Consider the following 24,097-nt stretch of genomic DNA (forward strand, 5'->3'; position numbering starts at 1 on the left):
TATGGTGCAACAATTGGCAACAAATTTCTTGTGCCAGCAATATGGGATCCACTCAGCTTCAACTGTAAAGTTATTGCTTGTTTTTAAAATCCATAGTAAGCTGTTTCCCGAAAGTTTACATTATAAAAGCAGCTTCTCATCAGAAATTGCAATCGTGTTATGCAATGTAGAACTTAAAAAATGCTTTCTTCCTGTAACTATTCCCGACAGCGTCGCGATATAAAGTGACGAAAGATACACCAGATCAGACTATAGGATTTCTGACAATTGACTGGATTGGAGGTTGCAAATGGTGCAAATTTAGAACATCTTCAAAACCGATGCTAAAGCCAAAACCAAAACCTCATGAGCTTGTCAGTCTGTCAGATGGGCCAATCATTTTCTCGGGCACCACAAGATTATCAAATTCTTCACAGGTGAGTACTCCAAGTTTCAAGGCAGCATCCTGCAAAATTTTTATTTGGTTTATTTCGATGGATTAAAATAAATTTTGCTATCGGAGTCTTTTTGAAAAAACACACACTAACGGGTACAAAAACAAGATGATTATCACCTTCAGTGTAGTTCCCTCCTTGTGGGCCTTCTTGGCAACTGCAGCGGCATTGTCATAACCAATTTTCTGGAGAGAATTTAAAAAAGAAAGAAAAATGAAGTAATAATTCAAAGAACAGGAGACTGAAGAGAATGATGATATGAAAACAGGGTTGAAAACTTACAGGATTCAAGGATGTGACAAGCATCAATGACTGCATAAGAGAATTTGATCAGGGATCTATCATCTGGTATAACAAAGTTTACAGTTCAGTGAAGTTCATGCTTCCAAAAATATGGTAGGACCGAACAACATCAAAATATAAGATGCTCTTGTACATTCTAATTGACACCCTGCTCAGTGGGTTTGTCACTAAAATCTGACTATAAAATTTTGTCAGCAAATAAGGTTGGTTTTTTTTTTTTCCAGTTTAATTGTCTTTTCTTTAAATTCAACGAATCCAAAAAGCAATTTTTTCTCCAATTTCACTTTTTAAAAGAATATTAGCAATACTACAACAAAAGAACATACATGTAAGAGACCACTAGCAATCATTGGCTTGAATACATTCAGCTCAAAGTGGCCATTTGATCCACCCACTGTGATGCCCACATGGTTCCCCATAACCTGTAAGATGAGAAAAGATATTGACTGATAGTAAACAAAGGTTCAAAAAGAATACCTATTGTTTCATATCAATTAAAGACTATTCCATATATAATCTCAATACTAGACAGTAGAGGAACAAATTTATATATTAATGTTCATGTAGTTAATTGCCAGAAACTATATATAACAGTTGATCATAACATTTAAACAAATCAAAATTGCATGCAAACAGTATACCTGAGCGCAGACCATTGTGAGTGCTTCACATTGAGTCGGATTGACTTTTCCCTGAAACAAAAGTTCAATCAAATCAATTTTGATGGACTAAGCTACTGCAAATGAAACGATTTTTATCATAAATAAGCTGTATGAAGAATGAGGATTTTACAGGCATGATACTACTGCCTGGCTCATTTTCAGGAAGAATGAGTTCACCAAGGCCGCAACGTGGACCACTGATTAAAAGAAGAAAACACGCAGAAAACCATTAAAATCAAGCAAATAAACAATTAAAAAATTTCAAATGCTGCACAAACCTTCCTAATAAGCGTATGTCATTGACGATTTTCATTAGAGAAGTAGCAATTGTGTTGAGGGCTCCACTGGTTTCAACAAAAGCATCATGCGCAGCCTAGACATTTTTTCATACTTAAGGATGTGAAAATTCTTCAGTAGATGTACTATAAATGGAATGAAATAATCTAACAATTCAAACCAAAAAGAAATAGAAGAAAGGCATAGCTACAGGATTCAAGGCTTACCAAAGCTTCAAACTTGTTTTCTGCTGTGACAAAAGGCAAGTTTGTTTCCTCGGCTACTGTTGCAGCAATCTTTACATCAAACCTAAAGCAATACTCAAAAGATTGAACAATGTTAAGTAGGCGATAAGCAAAGGCAATACTAAGTTGAGGTCATGAACTTTTATGTAGATCAGACTATATTGCATCTAGTCGAAGCAGGGCTCTCTCTGACCATGCTCCTTGAACTCTAGCTCAGAAATCAGCACTACAGTCCACATATTACCCATGCAGCAATTAATTGATGAGAATATAAATTCCACGAGGCATGTCACATCAATCTTATCCAGAAAATAACCTCAAACTTGTACAAATAAATTTGTTCACAGATATAAATGGGGGAACATATCTTGTCTAATCAAAACATAAACACTCAAAGAAGCAATCCATACCCATTCTTTGTGTTCAATCCGGTTCCTACAGCTGTGCCACCCTGTGCAAGCTGGCTCAGATGATATCTCAACTTTGTCAGAACATGAAAGCAGAAGGGGAGGCAGGAGTTCAAGCGAGAGGACGCTTATATTAAAAGATATGTTGCCTACCTGATAAATGCGAGGCAGAGTGGACATGACTCGGTCAATGCCATACTTCACCTGGAAACATATCATAGTTTCCTACAATAATGTCAAGCTTGTCCAATACTCATTCCAACAAAGAAAATTGAACCTCAATAGTAAGAGAATAAAAGAAATGCAGCAGAAAGAATATATACTTGTGTCGTATAGCCACTAAATTCTTGCCCCAGAGTCAAAGGTGTTGCATCTTGAGTGTGAGTGCGCCCAATTTTGACAATATCCTTAAATTCAATGGACTGATAAATTATAAAAAAAATATATAAAATTAGTAGCAGCAGTACTACTTTATATGTAGAGGCAAGGACATGTTATCCAAACACCAAATACAATGAAAAGTTATGACCTGAAAGATTAAAGCATAACATACGAACAAACAAGCAAAAGACAACACACAGTGCTGTCGTGTGGACAAATTGACAAATCACAAGACTTCTCAAAGCAAACATTCGATGATAGAGGCAATAGGATTCAAAAGCGAGTCGATGTAAATAAATTAAGAAAGGCATGCCAAAGAAAGTTCGAACCTGCATAAACATAAATACATTTGTTATTGAACAGCTACCGAGGATATTACAAAATTAAAAGCAGACCAGCAAGCATAAAATCCATCTTTTGTGAATGGATAGAAATTTGGTAGATAATTAGGATTTCACGTAGATCCCACATGGCTTAAGACGTCCTAAACTTACCGAGCACAATAAGTATATGAAAATTACATGGAACAAGGACAAGCATGTTGCATGCAATAAATGTAGCTCAAAAAGCTAGATTTACACATGCAACATAGCATAAAGGGGCTTCAGGTAAGACAGTTAATATACAGACATGACATATTCCAGCAGCAAATAAAGAATTAAGCCATCATGCAAATGTTTGTTCCTTAAAAGATAGAAGAAAAACCAAACCTTTAAATGTAGTGAATTATGCAAGGTACTCAAATTTGGAATTAATCTTGAATTTATTTCCATTGCAGCAGCAATATGCATTACCTGAGAGAAAAAGAAGCATCCAAAAAACTATTAAAAGAACTATAAGCAACCAGTTATTTCAACAAAGAAAATGGGCATAACAAGAGAACATTTCAAGCAAATGGCTAGCTATAAATTACAGCAGTTGCATTGTCAAATAGAGGAAATGAACGAATTCAATGTAAATTAGTACAAGTTTAAATGTAACTTAACAGTTGGGAATGTGTCGTTAGAAGATTGAGATCTGTTAACACGGTCGTTTGGATGAACAAACTTTTCACCACGCTTATGCCCAAGGATTTCAGCCGCCCTATTAGCAATAACCTGAAAGAAAAATCTCACTTTAGTCCCAATTGAACATCAGATGTCATACACTTATCTCTCAATATCTCAGTAAGCAATAGAAAGCATAATTTTATATATATACAGAGAGAGAGAGAGAGAGTATATAAGTATATCCATTCACCACCATTATTTCGCACACACGCTTTCAAGAGGACAATTTCAATTAGGACTGCAAGTTTATTGATATGTAACATCTCATAAGTTGCTTTAAGCATTCGAATCATTAAACAGTGAGTCAACATTTATGAAGTAAATGGTACAGCACACAAACAAAAGCAAGACTACAAAACCAAAGAAAGAACATGTGAACGCACAAAACGGGAACTGACCTCATTGGCATTCATGTTACTTTGAGTGCCACTGCCAGTTTGCCATATGACAAGTGGAAAATGATCAGTTAACTTCCCCTCAGCTACTTCTTGTGCGGCTTGCATGATTGCTTTCCCTATTTCTGGATCAAGACCATACTCCATATTCACCTGCAACATAATACAAAGTGTGCTTATCACATAAACCAATAATAACAATTGAACAAGTTCACATACAGAAATAAGTATAAAAAATCATTATTATACACCATAACTAAACTCTCCACCAGCCAACCCAAGTTTCAAGTCTGTTACATCACTCGTAGATATTAAAGGAAACCAAATTTTTTTCTTAGAACAAAAATATACATGTATAATAAACTAAAATATCCAACCTTGGCAGCACATTTCTTGAGGATGCCAAACGCCCGAACAATAGGTTCGGGCATTCGATCACGCTGGCCGCCAATATCAAAATTCTGCAATGACCTTTGAGTTTGTGCCCCCCAAAGCCTGAAACATTAAAAAAGGGACGATCAATATGCTTTTATGTCTAATACAAAAAGCTTTGCTTTCCTGAACTGAGAAGTATGCCAAATACGTTACAAAGAAAAGCCATAAAGGATAATAATAGCTTTAGAACAGAAAGACGAACTTATCGGAGGGAACTAAGATAGGGCCAAAAGTGTCGCTTTCTTCCCTAAACGCGGTTGAATACGATCTCCTACAACTGCGATAACACAATGCCCCTGCCGATTGCGAAGTCGTTGATCTGCCACTAGAGACTCGCGGCAATATATTATAATGTCCCATATATTATTTATTATTGCCCTACTTAACACTACACACCAGAATTCAGAACCGTCACACGCACAAGAAGTATATTGAGATACACAATGACAGACACGAAAGGAGAAATTAAACCGAGGTTGTGAGTGAGGCGAAATGAATTGCAGGTGATGGTAGGAATCCAATAACCGAGGAGATTGATGCGTCTTGCCACACAAATTCAGAGAACAATTAAATTCAGAAGAGTTTGGAGAGAAGGAAGAACAGACTCCCGCCAGAAGAATGGGGAAGACCACGAAGCGTTTTCATTTGGTTTTGAAATTTCGTTACAATGCTGCTTATATACTAATAACCGTCACTCCATTATTGAAATAACAGCCAATCCATTGAGCTAACTGTCGCTTCTTACGTCAGCAACATCTTAGGTAAGGTTGGAAACAACAGTCAATCCATTGAACTGACCGTCGCTTCTTACGTCAGCAAAATTAGGTAAGGGTAGGTTTGGTGAGAGTTTTTCGAACCAAATTAAAATATATATATATGATTTACATTTGGATTTAAATATATTAAAATTATTTATTTTTAAATATATATTATTTTAAAAATAAATAAATTATAGTTTTTTAAATATATTATAAACATGTAGAATATATATATAATATAAAGGTAAAAATAAAATTAAAAAAATTTATATACATAATTATTTATTAAAAAATTTGTTAAATATAGTTATATATATTTTTAAAAAATACAATTCAGTTTGAAAATAATTTAAACTTTAACATAAACGAAAAATTATTTTTCAAAAATTTATCAACTTAAATCAAATTATTTTACAAACCAAATCATAATTTTTAAACAATTCAACTTAATTTTGCAGTTTAAATTAAATTACACACACTTCTATACATTAGCAACAAGGAAATAGAAGAATACATTTATTATATTATATATAGGCCAAGAGACTTATTCCCATCTAATGTTTAATTCATTGGCAAACTCTTACATGTTAAATTTTAGAAATATAAATACTTATTCATTAGTGATTAAAGTTAATAAATTTTGTTAAATCTAAAGATATAAATATTATTTTACCTAATAATATATAAAAAAAATAAAATTTTACCTTATTTTTCACCTAAAAACTTACAATTTCTTCTTATTTAACTTTTGAAATTTACATTTTTCCCTTAAAATTTATTTTTCTTTTCTACATTTTTTGGTCATCGAAACCGACTCCAACTATCTTTTTCAGCCCAATCTCGCTCGCTCCCAACACTCTCTCCCTTCAGCATTAATCGGATGTTCTCTTTTCCAGAAAGTCTATCATCTTCAAATAAGCAAAACCAAAGCGCGAACGCAATCAACATCTTCAGATCAGCTTCAACTCTTGACAGATCATCAATTCAGATCAGTTCATGATGGATCTTCATATCAGTTCGAAGCATTTGAGTGATTGTTTTGTAGTAGGCTAAAGCTATCTTATCGGGGTCTTTGAAGATGGTGGCTAAAGTTGATTTACTTGGTGAACATAAAAGTAGTCTTTTCTACCATTTTGTTTCTGTTCCTTACTGATAATCTTAATTTAGTTTAAGCATCATTGAGGAACAATGAATTCCCTCTCGAGGTAATCACAGTTATTTCAGTACAGATGCGACAATTCAAAAGCAAAATCTAGCATACAAACTAATGATTCATAGAATGAACTGTTTGAATAAAATAGGGTATCAATTTATCGACAGAATTTGTAAATTGCTTCCTTCTTATTATACTCGAAATTATTCTTGATTTATTCTCACCACAAAGTGACAAATGAGGTGAGTTTCCACTTAATTGCCAACTATTCGCTACATTGGCACGATGTAAAATGACAAAAGATACACCAGAAAACAGCAACTAACATGAATATTGTTTTTAATATAAAAATGAAATCGTTGGATTTCTGACAATTGACTCGATTGGGGGAAGCAAATGGTGCAAATTTAGAGCATCTTCAAAACCGATGGTAGAGCCGAAACCAAAACTCTCAAGAGCTTGTCAGTAAGATGGACCAATCATTTTCTCGGGCACCACAAGATTATCAAATTCTTCACAGGTCAGTACTCCAAGTTCCAAGGCAGCATCCTGCACAATTTTTATTTGGTTTATTTCGACGGATTAAAATAAATTTTGTTATCGGTGTCTTAAAAACAACACACACTGACACACTACGTGGCACAAAAACAAGAATATAATCACCTTCAGTGTAGTTCCCTCCTTGTGGGCCTTCTTGGCAACTGCAGCGGCATTGTCATAACCAATTTTCTGGAGACAATTTAAAAAAAAAAAAAGAGTAATAATTCAAAGTATAGGAGACCGAAGAGGATGATGATATGAAAATAGGGTTAAAAGCTTACGGGATTCAAGGAAGTGACAAGCATCAATGACTGCATAAGAGAATTTGATCAGGGATAAGGAGTCTATCACCTGGTATAACTAAGTTTATATATGCTGAATGTTGAATTAACTGACCTCATGAAGTAATTTTGAAATCCTTTCCCTATTGGCCTGAATTCCTCTTACACAGTTCTTCTCAAAGGAAGCAGATGCGTCACCCAGCAATCTAACTGACTGATAGGAACAAACCCAAAAAGTCGGTTCAGTGAAGTTCATTCCTCCTAAAATATGGAAGGCCCAAACAATATCAAAATATAAGATGCTCTTGTACATTCTAATTGACACCCTGCTACCATAAGATTTTAATATTACATTGCACAGATCTGGGATGCTATGTGAGAAGGAAGTCACAACCTATCATAACATCCCACAATTTTGAAAAGAGAAAGTTTAAGTGGGTTTGTCACTAACATCTGAGTTAGTTCAAATTCCTGAATTTCTATAAAATTTTGTCAGCAAACAAGGAAGATTTTTTTTCAGTTTAATTGATTTTCTTCAAATTCCACAAATCTTAAAAACGTTTTTTCTCCCAATTTCCTTTTTTAAAAGAATATTGGCAATACCACAACAAAAGAACATACATGTAGGAGACCACTAGCAATCATTGGCTTGAATACATTTAGCTCAAAGTGGCCATTTGATCCACCCACTGTGATGCCCACATGGTTCCCCATAACCTGCAAGATGAGAAAAAGATATTGACTGATAGTAAACAAAGGTTGAAAAAGAATACCAATTGTTTTTTTTTTTTTTTTTTTTTTGCTTTTTGGTAAGTAAAATACCTACTGTTTCATATCAATTAAAGCTATACAATACATAATCTCATGACTAGATGGTAGAGGAAGAAATTTAAAATATTAATATTCATGTAATTAACTGCCAGATACTATAAATGACAGTTGATAATATCATTTAAACAAATAGTAATTGGATGCAAAAAGTTTACCTGAGCGCAGACCATTGTTAGTGCTTCACATTGAGTCGGATTGACTTTTCCCTGAAACAAAAGTTCATTCAAATCAATCTTGATAGACTAAGCTACTGCACATGAAAAGATTTTGGTCAAAATTAAGTTGTATGAAGAATGAGGATTTTACAGGCATGATACTGCTGCCTGGCTCATTTTCAGGCAGAATGAGTTCACCGAGGCCGCAACGTGGACCGCTGATTAAAAGAAGTAACCACATAAAAAACCATTAAAACTATGCAAATACACCAAAAAAGAATTCTAAATGCTACGCAAACCTTCCTAATAAGCGTATGTCATTGGCGATTTTCATTAGAGAAGTAGCAATTGTGTTGAGGGCTCCACTGGCTTCAACAAAAGCATCATGTGCAGCCTAGACATTTTTACATATTTAAGACTCTGAAAATTCATTGGCAGATGTACTGTATATGGAATGAAATAAACTAACAATTCAAACCAAAAATAAATAGAAGAAAAGCATAGTTACAGGATTACAAGCTCACCAAAGCTTCAAACTTGTTTTCTGCTGTGACAAAAGGCAAGTTTGTTTCCTCAGCTACAGCTGCAGCAATCTTTACATCAAACCTAGAGCAAAATTTAGAAGATTAAGCAATGTTAAGTAGGCAATAAGCAAAGGCAATATTCAGATGAGGTCATGAACTTTCATGTAGACTAGACTATGTTGCATCTACCCAAAGTAGTGCTCTGTCTGACCATGAAACCTGAACTCTAGCTCAGAAATCAGCACTACAATCCCACATATTACTCATGCAGCAATTAATTAATGCCAATGTAAATTCCAGGAGGCATGTCACATCAATCTTATCCTGACAATAACCCCAAACTTATAAAAATAAATTTGTTCACAGATATAAATGAATGAACATATCTTGTCTAATCACAACATAAACATTCAATGAAGCAATCCATACCCTTTCTTTGTGTTCAATCCGGTTCCTACAGCGGTGCCACCCTGTGCAAGCTGGCTCAGATGAAATCTCAACTTTGTCAGAACTTGAAAGCAGAAGGGGTCGCAGGAGTTCAAGCAAGAGGATGCTTATAGTAAAAGATATGTTCCCTACCTGATACATGCGAGGCAGAGTGCACATGACTCGGTCAATGCCATACTTCACCTGCAAACAAGTCAGAAGCATGTCATAGTTTCCTACAATAATGTCAAGCATGTCCTATACTCTTTCCAACAATGATAAATAAACCTCAATAGTATGAGAATTAAAAAAATGCAGCAGAAAGATTATATACTTGTGTGGTATAGCCACTAAATTCTTGCCCAAGAGTCAAAGGTGTTGCATCTTGAGTGTGAGTGCGCCCAATTTTGACAATATCCTTAAATTCATCAGACTGATAAATTACAAAAGAAAAATGATAATTAGTAGCAGCAGTACTACTAAATATGTAAAGGTATGGACATGTCATCCAAACACCCAACACAATGTAAAAGTTATGACGTGAAAGATTAAAGAATGACATATAAACAAACAAGCAAAACACAACACAAAGTGCTGTCATGTGAACAAATTGACAAATCACAAGGCTTCTCAAAGCAAACATTTGATGATAGAGACAGTAGGAATCAAAAGTGAGTTGATGTAAATAAATTAAGAAAGAAATGCCAGGGAAAGTTCAAACCTGCATAAACCTAAATATATGTGTTATTGAACAACTAACTTAGGATATTACAAAATTAAAAGCAGGTCAGCAAGCATATAATCCATCCTTTGTGAATGGATACATATGTGGTAAATAATTAGGATTTCACATAGCCCCCAGATGGTTTAAGACCTCCTAAACTTATCAAGCTCAATAAGTATATCACATCTAAATGAAACAAGGACAAGCATGTTGCATGCATTACATGTAGCTCAAAACCTAGATTTACACATGGAACATAGCAAAAATGGGCTTCAGATAAGACAGTTAATATACATGCATGCCATATTGCAGCAGCAAAAATAGAATTAAGCCCTCATGCAAATGTTTAATCTTTAAAAGATAGAAGAAAAAACAAAACCTTTGAATGCAGCGAATTATGCAAGGTACTCAAATTTGGAATTAATCTTGAATTGATTTCCATTGCAGCTGCAATATGCATTACCTGAGGGAAAAAAAAGCATCCAAAAAACTATTATAAGAACTATATGCAACCAATAATTTCAACCGAGAAAAAAAAGGGCATAACAAGAGAACAATTCAAGCAAATGGCTAGCTATGAATTACAGCAGTTGCAAAGTCAAATAGAAGAAATGAATGAATTCATTGTAAATTAGCGCAACTTTAAAAGTAACTTACAGTTGGGAATGTATCATTAGAAGATTGAGATCTGTTAACATGGTCATTTGGGTGTACAAACTTTTCACCACGTTCATGCCCAAGGATTTCAGCTGCTCTATTAGCAATAACCTGAAAGAAAAATTTCACTTTAATCACAACTGAACATTAGGTGTCATCTACTTAATCTCTCAATATCTCAGTATGCAAGAGAAAGCATAAATACTTAAAAAAAACAAAGGTATATCCAGTCACCACCATTAGTTGACACACACGCTTTCAAGAGGACAATTTCAACTAGGACTGCAATGTTATTGAAATATAACAGCTCACATGTTGCTCTAAACATTCGAATCATTAAAGAGTCAGTCAACATTTATGAAATACATGGTATAGCACACAAACAAAAGCAAGACTCCAAAACCAAATAAAGAACATATGAACCCACAAAACGGAAACTAACCTCATTGGCATTCATGTTACTTTGAGTGCCACTGCCAGTTTGCCATATGACAAGCGGGAAATGATCGGCTAACTTCCCCTCAGCTACTTCTTGTGCGGCTTGCATGATTGCTTTCCCTATTTCCGGATCAAGACCATACTCCATATTCACCTGAAACGTAATATATAATGTGCTTATAACATAAGCCAATAATAACAATTCAACAAGTTCGCATACAGAAATAAGCATAAAAAGTAATTATAATAGACCAAAACTTAACTCTCCACCAGCTAACCCAAGTTTCAAGTCTGTTACATCACCTCTAATAGTAAAGGAACCCAATTTTTTTTTCTTAAAACAAAAATATATATGTATAATAAACTAAAATATCCAACCTTGGCAGCACATTTCTTGAGGATGCCAAAGGCCCGAACAATAGGTTCGGGCATTCGCTCACGCGGGCCGCCAATATCAAAATTCTGCAATGACCTTTGAGTTTGTGCCCCCCAAAGCCTGAAACATTAAAAAAAGGGACGATCGACATGCTTTTATTGTCAAATACAAAAAGCTTTGCTTTTCAGAACTGAGAAGTATGCCAAATACGTTCCAAAAAAAAAGACATAAAGGAAAATAATAGCTTTAGAACAAAAAGACGAACTTATCGGAGGGAACTAAGATTGGGCCAAAAGTGTCCCTTTCTAATCTAAATGCGGTCGCATACGATCTCCAACAACTGCCATAACGCAATGCCCCTACCAATTGCGAAGTCGTTGGTCCGCCACCAGAGACTCGCCGCGATATGATATGAAGTGCCATATATTGCTCTACTTAGTACTACACACACCAGAGTTCAGAACCTTCACGCACAACAAGTATATTAAAATACAGATTAACGGACAAAAAGAGAAAAAATAAGTGAGGTGAAATGAATTGCAAGAGATGGTTGTAATCCAGTAACCGAGGAGGTTGATTAAGAAAATTTGGAGATGTGCGCAAGGGTTAGAAAAGAAAAGGTTAAGCCTCCATTTTGGAATCTTGAATTGAATAACGTTTTGTTTTGGGTGTTCTGGCTTGGCTGATAGGCTAGTCCTCAGCACGTGACGCCATAATAGTGGGATGATATTGGCTTTTTTTTAATTAGGGCAAAGGAGTATTTTTCATCGAGTTTTAATTCAAATTTAAAATTATATATAATAATTAAAAATTTTTTAACTTTTATTTATGATTCAATTTTTGTTAATTTTGTTGTTAGAAATAAAAATAAAATAATTGTTTTATTATTTATATTAAAAAAATATAAAGTTTTTTTTTCTTTTTAAGTTTTAGAAACTAACAATTTCATTTTTATCTAAAGTTTTCAAACTTTGAAAAATAACATTTTCACCTTCAAACATAGGATTTTCACATTTTTCAAATTACAACTGCCTCTCAAAACTTTTAAAAACAACAGTTTTACTTGCACTTTTCAACTTCAACTTCAACTTCTGGGATCCTTTTCGGTATCCTTTTCGACTTCCTTCTTTTCCTAAGCTGATGATAAGGTGGTGTCACGAAGAGAGTCTCTTCATAGCACCACCGTGAGACAAAGAGATATCTCTTCATTGCACCACCTTAATTGTCGACTCAGGAGAATGAGAAGGCCAAAAAAGATGTTGGAAAGGATGTTGAAGTTGAAGTTGAAGTTGAAAAGTGGAGATGCAACTATTATTTTTTAAAGTTTTAGGGGATGACTGCAGTTTAAAAAATATAAAAAACCTAGGTATGAGGGTGAAAATGTTATTTTTCAAAATTTAAAAACTTTAAACAATAGTGAAATTATTAGTTTCTAAAACCTATAAGGAAAAATAACAAATTTTATATCTTTTTTAATATAAACAGTAAAATAATTATTTTACTTTAACAAACAAAATTAACAAAAATTAGGTCATAGGTGAAAGCTTGAGTTTTTTAACTATCACGAGTATAATTTTAAATTTGAGTTAAAATTTGGGTGGGAAATAGTTATTTCCTATTTTTATTTTAGGCCAAAAGACTTATCCCCACCCAAGGTATAGTGAAAACCAAAAGTGATTCCTGTTAATTTTTGAAAACTCAAATGTTCATTCATTTGTTAGTTTTGATAGATAAAATCATCATTTTGAGATTTTTATATAAATAAAAAAATTAATTTCTTTTTATCCCCTTATTTTAAAAAATAATAATTTTCCCTAGTTTGTTTAAGCAAATAAAAATTAATTTTTTCCTTTTTAGTTTTAAAATTATTCTCTCTAACTTAATTTTTAAAAAATTAATCTTCCACTTCCACTATATATATTTTTAGGGTTTTATATTTTAAAATAAACAGTCACCCCATCAAACTTTGAAACATTGTATTCACACCCTAAAAACTTCATTCCATATTTTTGACAACCATTCTTTTTAGCGTTTCTCTCCAACATCATCTCTTATCCCTCTCTAGTGATTTTCTAATAAAAAAACCATAGAAAATCAGGTCAAAATAACTAGATTTTTGTGCACAAATTCGTGCATCAATAACTCACAAATCTGCCAAGCAACATCACATAGATATGGGCATCGTCCGTGTAATGTCATCTAGCTGATCTATGCATCACCGATGAATAGATCGTTGCATAGATTAATAGGATTTTTGCACATATTTGTACAAAAAAATCAAGCAATTTTGATCAAATTTTTGGTGGTTTTTACGTCAAAAAACCACTATAGAGGGAGAAGAGATGTTGTTGGAGAGGAATATCAAGAAGACTAGCTATTGGAAAGATGAAATGGAGTTTTTAAGATGTAAGTGCAATGTTTTAAAGTTTGAGTTAAAAGAAAATTGTTAGTTTTTAAAACCGAAGGGAAAAAGAAATAATTTTTCTTTGTTTAAATAAAAAATTTTAAACAACGATTTTATCTCTAACTATAACAGTTAAAATTAAAACTAACGGATAAGTGAATATCTAAGTTTTTAAAAATTAATGAAAATTACTTTAAATTTCCATTATACCTTTAATGAGAATAAGTCATTTGACCTTTATTTTATGGGAAAAGGACTATTTCCCACCCAAATTTTAGGTTATTCTCAAACATATACCCATGGGAAATAAAAAACCCCTTCTCCCATCAATGACTAAACCGTCGTCCAAAATTTTAGTTAAAGACAAGGGTAAAATCGTTATTTTGCCTATAAACTTTGAAACTTTAAAATTTTATCATTCCTCCCTCAAGGTTTTAAAAACTAACATCTCAACTCATCCTTAAAGTTTGAAAAGTTTAGATTTCACCCCTAGGGTTTGCTTTCTTCTCCAGCCACCACTGATTGTTGCACATTCCACTGATCTCTCATTTTTTACTATAAAAGACGATGAAGGATGACCTTTTGTTGCCCATATTAGACGACAAAGCGTCATCCAAATCTGGAAGAACAGACGAAGGATGACACTTCGTCGTCTCGTCTAGACGATGAGACAAGCAACGAAGGATGACGAAGCGTCGTCCTTCATCATCTGGGTGGTGCGACAAAGAGATCTCTGTCTCTTTGCGCATCGTGCGGCAAAGAGATCTTCGTCTCTTCGTTGCATCATACGACGAAGAGATGGAGATCTCTTCATTGCACCAAGAGAAGGAGAAGATCAGAGACGACGTCGAAAAATAAAGTTAAAGAATGAGGGTGAAATTGCTATTTTTGTAAGTTATAGGGGGGCAATTGAGTTTTAAAAAATATGAAAACCCTAGGTTTGGGGGTGAAAATGTTACTTTTTAAAATTTAAAAACTTTAGGTAAAAGTGAAATGTTAATTTCTAAAACCTGAGAAGGGGGACGGGGAGTAATAAACTTTATAACTTTTTAATATAAACAATACAATGATTATTTTACCCCTCCCTTTAATAGAAAAAATTAACAGATATAGGTGGGAGAAGAGTTTTTTCATCTCCCGTAAGTGTAGGTTTGAAAATGGCCTAAAATTTGGATGGAAAATAGTTCTTTCCACTCATTTTATTCTAGGTATTTAACAAACCCCACCAATCTCTGGCTGCACTGTGCAGCCTATGCCCGATGGCAAGTAGAGAATGACTTCTTTTTTTAGCTAGTTGCTGCGATTAAAGTTAATTTCGCAACATCATTCCAACCGGGAATAATTGAAATTTGTTGCCCCCGTTTCTTTGTAACCCTTGAGGAGAGGACCATAACAAACGACCGTGGCTCAACAAGTTCCGGCCAGGATACAGTAAGAGTAACCACCTCAAAATATATAGGAAAGGAATTCATTTTATTTAGCCTGTCTTTTCATTTTGGGTTGGGATATAATTATAATAAAATACTTTATTCTTCTGTTAATATGAATTTATAATTTTTTAAACAAATTATTTGATTACTCTACACAGGAGGTAGGTTTGCAAATAATTACGTGTCAGAAAGAAAGACATTCCATCTCATTAAAAGATGGAAGTATTTAACTTAAACAAATAAAAATTGTGGGTGGAAGTCCGCCATGACTGAATTTGATAGACAAGCTACGTACAAAATTTTCTCACAAATAACGATCAGTCATTCATTCTTCCCTTCACAGCTGTGAACCCCCTTCCCTTTTCCAAATTACAATCATCAGTAATACAGCAAACAATAACCTATTAAGCAACAGTAATAGTCTGTGAAGAATATTGAACCCAAACAAATTCCTCCACGTAATTTATACTTGTCTCACACGAGCCTTCACACGTATACACAACTATAGTTGACCAATCCAGAGAATCCACATCGTTCTTTACATTAAAGTAATAAAGCAGCTGAGGCAAGATCTGCGACCAATAAACAATCCAAAATATCAACAAATTTGTTGATACAAATTTCAAATGTGAACTCCATGAAAAAGCACATAAAGGAGTGGAACATAGCATGCAAATGTTGAGACAAAAATTGAAATGATAAAGAATTACTATGTACTCAAATTGTCATTTTATAAACCCTTTATTTCCTCTCTGTTTCGTTTCCTTCTTCACATTGCAATGATATGAGCTTCAACTGGAACAAAAGAAGGCAAGGGTACACAATAGCGCACCTGGAATTCAAAACACCTAGGACCACCACAGTAACTGCAATTCGGAATATCATTCTTTGTCGGCCGGCCACTTGACATGGGCCATAGGGCTTTAGCACCAACACCCCTACAATACCTGCGAATTTTAGGGGGAAATGTAATAAAGTTCAGGTTGTGAGTGCTTTAGAATCATCAGCATACACTTAAATCTGGAGTATTCAAGACTGGGAAAAATATATGCAAGAGAACCAAAGGTACTGAACTAAGTTTTGCAGGAAAAAAAGTATTCACAATTTCTAGATTTAAGTTCACCAACAACAATATAGAGTTATATAATATTTATCCATACAAAAATCCACTTTAAAAGCCACAAGTATCTCATTACCTTAAAACTTGCTCAGGAGCTTTGGCTATACGCTCTTGGAAAGAAGCCCAACTCTTTCGGTCACCATCTCCCTAATCAATAACCAAGATTGTATGAGATAAATGCAAGAACTCATAACTTCTGATTATGATATAAATGCATTCAATACCTCGAAGCCGTTCATCAATGACTTCATTGTATCATCCATTGCTGTCTTAGATATCAATGAACCAGCATGTCCATTATCTTCAGACATTTCCATATCATATTCACTTTCATCCTCATTTACAATCTCATACTCTGGCCATAGACTGCTGCTTGCAACTGTTCCAAAATTAAAATATTAATCAGAAAACCAATCTAGAAACATCATCAAGATAGATAAGCATCTTAGGCTAAAGCAGATCTCAACTTCATATTGCCTGGGGTGTTCATATAGAGGGCATGCAAAGAAAAAAATCTAGAGTAAGAGATTTCTTGCCACTAATTAGGTACATTGAGTCTGAATCATGTCTGACCTCATTCTAACCACCAATAAGTGTGGTCCATAAGAGTAGTAATGTCTACAAAAGAGCACATTTAGAATAGCAAGGTTTCAGGTATGACAAAGACTTCATGATTATCTGATATATACACACATAATCATCTAAGGTACTTATATTTTGGCATCTTATCAATAATCAGGTGTATCATGTAAAACTTTTGTATAAATATAACAAATAGAAGTATTCCATCCAAATAATCTACTAACCTTTCTGTCTCTCGGCTGAAGTGGTTCCACCATTTGCAGAATTGGGGTGAGAAGCAAGGTTCAGCTGCTGACATTCAATTTTATGACCTGATCGCCAGTGCATGACCTTCAAGATCAAGCAAAAAGGGCGAGGGACGGTATAATTATTACTGGAATGGATAAAGAATGTCCACAAAAGGAACAAAATCATTCTAAAACTAATTACCTGGTGCATCTGTGAGCAATAATGAACTCTTCTGCAACTACTACAGACTTTATCTCCCTTCCAGGTACCACACCAATTACAGAGTGCAACTAAACAAAGACATGAAAAAAATTAGAAAATGTAATGAAAAAACTTCAGGTTTAAAAAAATGTCTCCAAACAAGTTCCAATGCCATAGTAGTGTTCTGACAGACAAAGTACCTAAATACTGACTTAGATCTCTCAAAAGTGTATACTTGTTGAGAGGTAAAAATTTCATGTGGAGGCAAAAGAGGAAATAGTTTAAAGAAGTGGAAACCATCTCCAAACTGTGAATTTTTGTTCACGTATTTTTGGATTTAAGCTCCATAAATTCCAAGCATCACGGATAACCAAATGTGACCTGGATGGTATATAATGGGGCTGAGCAAAGGAACCGGGAAGAACCGGAACCGCTGGGTACCCTGCATTCTAGTTCCTACTTGGAACCAACAGATATAGGGTCGATTCCTGTCCCAAAAGTAGGCGAACCAACTGGTTCTGGTTCCACCACTTTTGCAACCAGGATGGACCTGAGAACCAGAATTATACTAAGGGCACCCGAACAGGTACCTTTTTTTAAATTTGACCTGAAAACGGGTTCCTCGGTGTTATACTATGAAAAGTGGAGTGAATGCTGAACATCAAGCTTGCTTACCAGGTGTAATCATTTATTGGACCGTCCAAAATAGCTTTGTTGTCTTAACAACAGAAGGTGTGAAATAAACCTTTAGAAGAAATTAGAATGACAGAGAGAAGCTTGACAGAATGAAGGATCCATTGATGATACATGGGAGAACAAGGCAACTGACTGGACAAAATCCTATTATTTAAAATTTTGGTAGATGACACGCACCTCGAATATTAATTCTGCAAGGCTTAAGAGAAAGCACAAATCCATGTGCAGAGTCAAGAATTTAGCTTTTGGCTTGAATGTAGTCCAAAAAATTAAACCAATAAAATTAATTGAAGACCATCAACTAGAAACTCTAATATTTTAAATAATATGACCGTCAATCTAGAAAACTTGAGAAATCTGAAAAACCTAATAGCCTCTTGCAGAGAAAATCATTTGATTTTGAATCCGTAAGGAAACAAATCAGATTTTGAGAAGCTCCAAAGGAAGAATCAGTGAGGATTGATGGAAACCAAAAGAATCCATGTGACACTACCACCAGAAGTAGTCGAGGCCAAAAAGATGATGGAACAAAGGAATTTTGACAAGCTAAATGCCACTTTGCTTTTCAAACGACTGGGAATCAAAGTGCTACATTTCGCTGAGTCTCAGGCATCAATTACACTGCTGTGCAAAGCAGAAATGCAATGAAATTTGGATACCTAAAGCACGTTTCATAAGTGAACAAATATGAAAGAAGTTATAAATGAAAAGTGAAAACATAAACTGTAAAAAACAATCTTGTTTCACTAGTGTTATATAGCATTTCAGGTATCATATATGTAATTAGCATGATACAGTGTGAGTTTTTTATTGGACATTTTGCAAGGAAAGGAAGGAGATAGGGAAGAGGAAGAAAATGGGAAAAAAAGGAAGAAGACAGGTGAACAGTGTCAGATACCTGAAACCAAAGCTGACTGGGTAGGATCCTATCCATACAGGTTCTGGTTCCTAAAACTTAAGAACCAGCCAGTTCCAGTTCCGGCTTTTTCAGCGGGGTAAGGTAAAATAGTGTGGTTGACCAATCAAAGAAATGCAAGAAACAAGATAAAATTACAAGACAATAAATTTAGACAAAAATCTACCTCCAGGTGCAGTAGGTTTGTCAGTGCCGTCATATTTTGGGGGCTCTCTTGAATAAAAAGGATTAGTGCAAGGTAACTGGCAACGGAAGACTTTCACACTTCACAAACCATAACAGAATCATAGAATAGGATATAAGTAAACAGAATGAGAAAATGGGATTCCACTCAGAGTATTTTTCTTATAGTTTAACACTTTTTCCTATAATATAATACAAATAAAAGAAGAGTTAAATTTTGAAGCAATACCTTCGGGATGGCTTCTCTGGTGGACGTTTCCATTGTTCATGTTGATCCCTGAGAAGACATGACATTGACGGACACATGAAAACAAATAACGTACGATGAAATGTTGAATCCTTCTCCATAAAAGGTGCATAAACCTAGGTATTCAAGAGAAACAAAAAGAATTTCATATGGCCTATGTAATTTGCTATATTGTAGCATCTAATTAATGAAACAAATAAATGAAATTAAACCTGAAGCATAAAATGTAACGGTTCTCCACATATATCACAGAGACAGGACCTTCCTGATGGTAAATTAACGGGATGCAACCACGCCTAAAATAAATGAAAACAGAAATACTTATAACATAAACTCGGTATAAAATAATTCAATTTGAATAATTTAGAAAATATACAAGAGGTATTACAGGTGGTCCTCCAGCTTTGCTAGGAAATAACTGGCGAAGAAGAGACCAGTGATTTTTTGGCTTCTCGACGAAGCCTAACGTCACTGGCTCTTGTTCTTCGTCTTCTTCATCATCGTCTTCATCAACATCATCGTATTCATCGGCAACAATTTCTTCTTCTGGTTCATCGTCAACGTCAAGAGAGTTGATTTGGAGTCCCTTCAATTTCTCTAAAGGATCTCCCTTGGCGCCACTTTCCATTTTCTTAGGCTTATTAGGTTAGTTTGGGAGTTCAAACTTCAAAGTTATACAATTTCATTTAAAATTGTTCACGGACAAATGAACTGCAAATACACAGGTAAGCTGAGTACAACTTCTCATATAACAGGGGGTTAGGGTTTTGCAAAACCTTAAGAAAGAGGAGGCTGGAGGATGGGCTTGGGTGTGAGTTGGGCCTTTGGCGGGGCTTGAAAAACAGAGCGCGAAAGTAATATATGTTTGATTTAAGTAATATTTTATTAATAAAATTAATTTAATTTAAACATAAATTATTTAAAACATTATTGATATAAATAATTAATTTATTTGATAAAATTTTATAATTATAAATAATTATTATATTTTCTTAAAGATAATAAATAAATATTAATATATATTTTTTAAATGTCTTTATGTATAATTATTTTTAAATATTTTTTTATGTTTGTTATTATATCAATTAAAAATAAAGTTGTTTTCATCTAAAAAATTAATAAATAAAAATATAATTATAATAAAATTAAAATTATTTTAATAATTTTTTAATATCTAATATCTAAGATAGCACATAACTATTGAAAATATTTTATTATCTTATAATCATATAAAATAATATTATTAATAAAATAACCTTTTTATATATTGAAATATAATCTTTTTATATATGGAAACAACCGCACACCAACCAAATGTTAATTATGATATATTCAACTTTGCTTGATAGCATTCATTTATTATAATTGATTCCTAAAGATGTATATTAATAAATTTATTTATAAATTTGGTTTTATTTCACTGCTAAGGGCTGAGGAAAAAAAAAAGGAAAATAAATAATTATGAGATACTCCAACCTTTATTACTATTTAACAAAGATAATACAAAGCACTCTTAAAAATTTTACTCTACACATGTTGTCTTTGATATGCTAATTTTAATTTGAATTTAAAAATTTTGACCCTAATAAAAATAAGATTATTCCTCGATATAAATAAAGAAAAAAATGAAAAAAACTTTTATAATCAAAGATAGAGATGTATATGTTTTCTCCTTGTTTTAACTTTATTTTCATTCTCGTCCCTATTTTTACTTATAATATTTATGATATTTTAAATAATTGATTAATTTAATTTTATCATTTAATATATTTATTTTATGTTTAAAAAATATGAAAAAAGATTTTTCTCCATATATACAAAGAGAGGAGAGATGAGGATGAAGAAAAATTATTCTTTATAGGAAAGAGACAAAAAATCTGTGTTATTCCTATAATAAAAAAGAGGTTAATATCCTTTACAAAAATGGAGATGGGGATATCAATCCCCTCCCCATTGTCATCCCTTGGCTGTTTCAAGGCAAAATACTCTACACACACTGACGTATTTGAACTGGCAATTGACATCCCAACTGCCTAGGCTTATCACAAGGAAGTTTGTTTACATGGCTATCTCTTCTTATATTAGCCCAATTGCTCTCTAAAATCTAACATAACCGTTTCCCAAAGTCTGGCACATGATGTAATAATTTTGAAATAGTTTTTAAGAGTATAAGCTTTAATGAACATATATATTAACATAAGAAGCCATTAATTTGTGACTATCAAATTATTTGGAAGTCCATGGTTCTGCACAAATTTATTTTCCAATTTCTCTTAGCATTGACATTAATTTAGATTTAATATTGCCACAGGAATTAAGATTTAAGCATCAAAATTCAGTTGACACGACACTTTTTCCTTGCTGTTTGACAAATATACCATTCATATTCAAATTTTGTTCTTTCATTCTCTTCCATCATCTCCATTAATAATCCTTGAAGATCCTCCAAGCTGCATCCCTTCTAACAAAACAAAATGCTAAAATGTTAGATTCCACAAATCAGCAGCTAAAGACCATCTCTTGTTGATTGTTGTATACCTGTGGATTCACACTTTCCATCATCAAAGCCATTTCTTGTATGAAATCACAAAACCCCTGTTTCCCACAATTGCAGCATCCGATAACCATCAGAATAAAAATCAATTAATCGGTTAAGAAATGAATGAAGGCATGTATGAAACTCACTTCATCCTCATCGTCAGCGACAAGACTCAACAATCCGGCATCATAAATTCTTCTCTTTCCTTCATCTGATAAAACTGTATGATACAAAACACACTAAGGCATCGGCTACAATCTCTCAAATTCAAAATCTAAACAAATTTAAGATTTGTTTTAATATATATACCTGCATAAGCCTCTTGTATTTGCTGAAATCGGCATTTCGCTTCTCCAGCAACCAAGGGGTCTTTCATCCATCTATCTGGATGCCATTTCTTCAACATCCAAGCAAATATAAAAAATAATAATAATAATAAATTAATAATCTTTAACACATAATTATATACTAATTAAGTAAAAAGAAATAGAATAATCAATATATCACCAGAGCAAGCTTCCTGTAAGCGGCACGGATTTCGATAGCAGAAGCTTGTTTACGTAACCCTAGCACGGAATAGTAACAAGTTCCGTTGCTGGACATTTGTATAGAGCCAATTATAAAACGAATTGATGTAGCAGGAGTGGTTCTGCCTTGAAAATTTTCTCGACTATTTTAGCGGGCTGCCTTTCTCACCTATATAAATTATATATACAGAAAAATAAATAAAAAGCAGGTGTTATAGAAGGTTCCAGAGGTTTCTTTTAAAATTAATTCGAATGCTAGTCCACAAATTGCAAGAATACTTGCTTTTATAAAATGAACTTCAAAACATGTGGTGGTCCGTGAGAGGAGTTGGCCCGTGGGTTACGTTAATCCAGGGCGAGTACCCCTGCAGTGCGTATTTTATTTTTGGGAAAAGGACTATTTCCCACCAACTTTTGATGTATTCTTAAAATACCACCCACGATAAATGAAAAATTATTTTTTCCACTCATGATCAAACTGCTGTCCAATTTTTCAGTTAGGGACAGAAGCAAAATCGTTATTTTACTTTTAAAACCTTAAAACTTTACTGTTTCCCCCTTCCAGGTTTTAAAAATTAATAACTAACTCATCTTTAAAGTTTGAAAAGTTTAGATTTCACCCCTAGGGTTTGCTTTCTTCTTTGGCCACCACCGACGACCTACTCATTCGACTGATCTCTCATCTCCAACTACAAAGGACGACCTTTCGTAGCCCAGATCTAGATGGCAAAGCGTCGTCCAGATTTGGAAGAACAGACGAAGGACGACGCTTCATCATCCTTCATCGTCGCGTCTGGAAGATGCAACGAGCGACGAAGGACAGCGAAACATCGTCCTTCGTCATCTGGGTGGAGCGACGAAGAGATCTCTGTCTCTTCGTCGCATTGTGCAACGAAGAGATCTCCGTCTCTTCGTCGCACCGTGCGACGAGGAGATGAAGATCTCTTCATCGCACCAGGAGAAGGAGGAGGTCGGAGACGACGTTGGGAGATGAAGTTGAAAAATGGGGGTAAAACTGGTAGTTTTGAAAGTTACGGGGGGCAACTACATTTTGAAAAATATAGAAACTTAAGTTTGGGGGTGAAAATGTTAGTTTTCAAAACCTAAAGGGGGTGAATGGTAAAACCCTCACGTCAATTTTGAGACGAATTTGATAGATTAAATTGAGAAGTATTTTTGTCATTTCATCTAATAAGGGTAAAATGTATTTTACCCTTATACAAACAGATATTATTCATATTAATGGCTCATGGATGAGAAAAATGGTTTTTCATCTGTCATGGATGCATTTAAGAACGCATCAAAAGTTGGGTGGGAAATAGTCCTTCTCCCTTATTTTTTATTTTCTCTAGTTTGGTTTTTGATGGGAACCTGAAGGCTACTAATCTTTTATTTTTTCCAATTAACAAGCTGAAATTTGTTCTAAAGAAATAAATAGGATTCACCTTGCCGCTCTCCTGAAACTTTATTTCACTGCAATTTTCATTTTAATTTCTTACATTTTGTAATAATCCGCAAAATACTTGAATAAAGGCAGAAAGTAGAAAAAATAAAAATAAAAAGAGATAAAAAGC

At 34.0% G+C, this 24,097-nt stretch overlaps 4 protein-coding genes across 7 annotated transcripts; all 4 read right to left on the minus strand.

Annotated features, from left to right (window-relative positions):
- Positions 1-57: 57 nt before the first annotated feature.
- Positions 58-12,121, minus strand: LOC123217074 (fumarate hydratase 1, mitochondrial). 2 transcript variants are annotated; one of them, XM_044637830.1, is made up of 17 exons: positions 11,716-12,121; positions 11,453-11,570; positions 11,079-11,228; positions 10,637-10,747; positions 10,359-10,442; positions 9,590-9,688; positions 9,409-9,459; positions 9,259-9,308; positions 8,830-8,911; positions 8,605-8,699; positions 8,457-8,523; positions 8,306-8,356; positions 7,941-8,036; positions 7,435-7,533; positions 717-746; positions 554-619; positions 58-445 (listed from the first exon to the last, which is right to left on the minus strand). In XM_044637830.1, exons 1-17 carry the CDS (start codon positions 11,871-11,873, stop codon positions 344-346), a joined length of 1,509 nt encoding a protein of 502 aa, XP_044493765.1. In that variant the 5' UTR covers positions 11,874-12,121; the 3' UTR covers positions 58-343. The 2 variants fall into 2 exon arrangements, with proteins under 2 accessions (XP_044493765.1, XP_044493766.1); XM_044637831.1 differs by lacking the exons at positions 58-445; positions 554-619; positions 717-746 and adding exons at positions 6,659-7,047; positions 7,162-7,227; positions 7,320-7,349 and having other exon boundaries at positions 11,716-12,117.
- Positions 723-5,209, minus strand: LOC123217075 (fumarate hydratase 1, mitochondrial-like). The gene is made up of 14 exons (XM_044637832.1): positions 4,790-5,209; positions 4,530-4,647; positions 4,156-4,305; positions 3,695-3,805; positions 3,419-3,502; positions 2,651-2,749; positions 2,481-2,531; positions 2,331-2,380; positions 1,903-1,984; positions 1,678-1,772; positions 1,530-1,596; positions 1,379-1,429; positions 1,064-1,159; positions 723-779 (listed from the first exon to the last, which is right to left on the minus strand). Exons 1-14 carry the CDS (start codon positions 4,945-4,947, stop codon positions 765-767), a joined length of 1,227 nt encoding a protein of 408 aa, XP_044493767.1. The 5' UTR covers positions 4,948-5,209; the 3' UTR covers positions 723-764.
- Positions 12,122-15,466: 3,345 nt separating the features above from the next.
- On the minus strand, positions 15,467-20,216 carry LOC123215636 (programmed cell death protein 2-like). Of its 2 annotated transcripts, none has more exons than XM_044635821.1 (10): positions 19,846-20,215; positions 19,670-19,753; positions 19,440-19,573; positions 19,194-19,291; positions 17,416-17,504; positions 17,211-17,316; positions 16,629-16,783; positions 16,481-16,551; positions 16,117-16,231; positions 15,467-15,856 (listed from the first exon to the last, which is right to left on the minus strand). In XM_044635821.1, exons 1-10 carry the CDS (start codon positions 20,083-20,085, stop codon positions 15,689-15,691), a joined length of 1,260 nt encoding a protein of 419 aa, XP_044491756.1. In that variant the 5' UTR covers positions 20,086-20,215; the 3' UTR covers positions 15,467-15,688. The 2 variants fall into 2 exon arrangements, 1 of the variants encoding a protein (XP_044491756.1); XR_006502133.1 differs by having other exon boundaries at positions 15,719-15,856; positions 16,002-16,231; positions 19,846-20,216.
- Positions 20,217-21,592: 1,376 nt separating this feature from the next.
- On the minus strand, positions 21,593-22,779 carry LOC123217503 (chaperone protein DnaJ-like). Of its 2 annotated transcripts, none has more exons than XM_044638566.1 (5): positions 22,504-22,779; positions 22,306-22,393; positions 22,143-22,216; positions 21,996-22,052; positions 21,593-21,915 (listed from the first exon to the last, which is right to left on the minus strand). In XM_044638566.1, the coding sequence occupies exons 1-5, from the start codon at positions 22,597-22,599 to the stop codon at positions 21,793-21,795; spliced, it is 438 nt and encodes a 145-aa protein (XP_044494501.1). In that variant the 5' UTR covers positions 22,600-22,779; the 3' UTR covers positions 21,593-21,792. The 2 variants fall into 2 exon arrangements, with proteins under 2 accessions (XP_044494501.1, XP_044494500.1); XM_044638565.1 differs by having other exon boundaries at positions 21,593-21,918; positions 22,504-22,776.
- Between the last annotated feature and the right edge of the window lie 1,318 nt (positions 22,780-24,097).

The sequence above is a fragment of the Mangifera indica genome, chromosome 5 (genome assembly GCF_011075055.1).
Source record: "Mangifera indica cultivar Alphonso chromosome 5, CATAS_Mindica_2.1, whole genome shotgun sequence".
NCBI classification, from domain to species: Eukaryota; Viridiplantae; Streptophyta; class Magnoliopsida; order Sapindales; family Anacardiaceae; genus Mangifera; species Mangifera indica.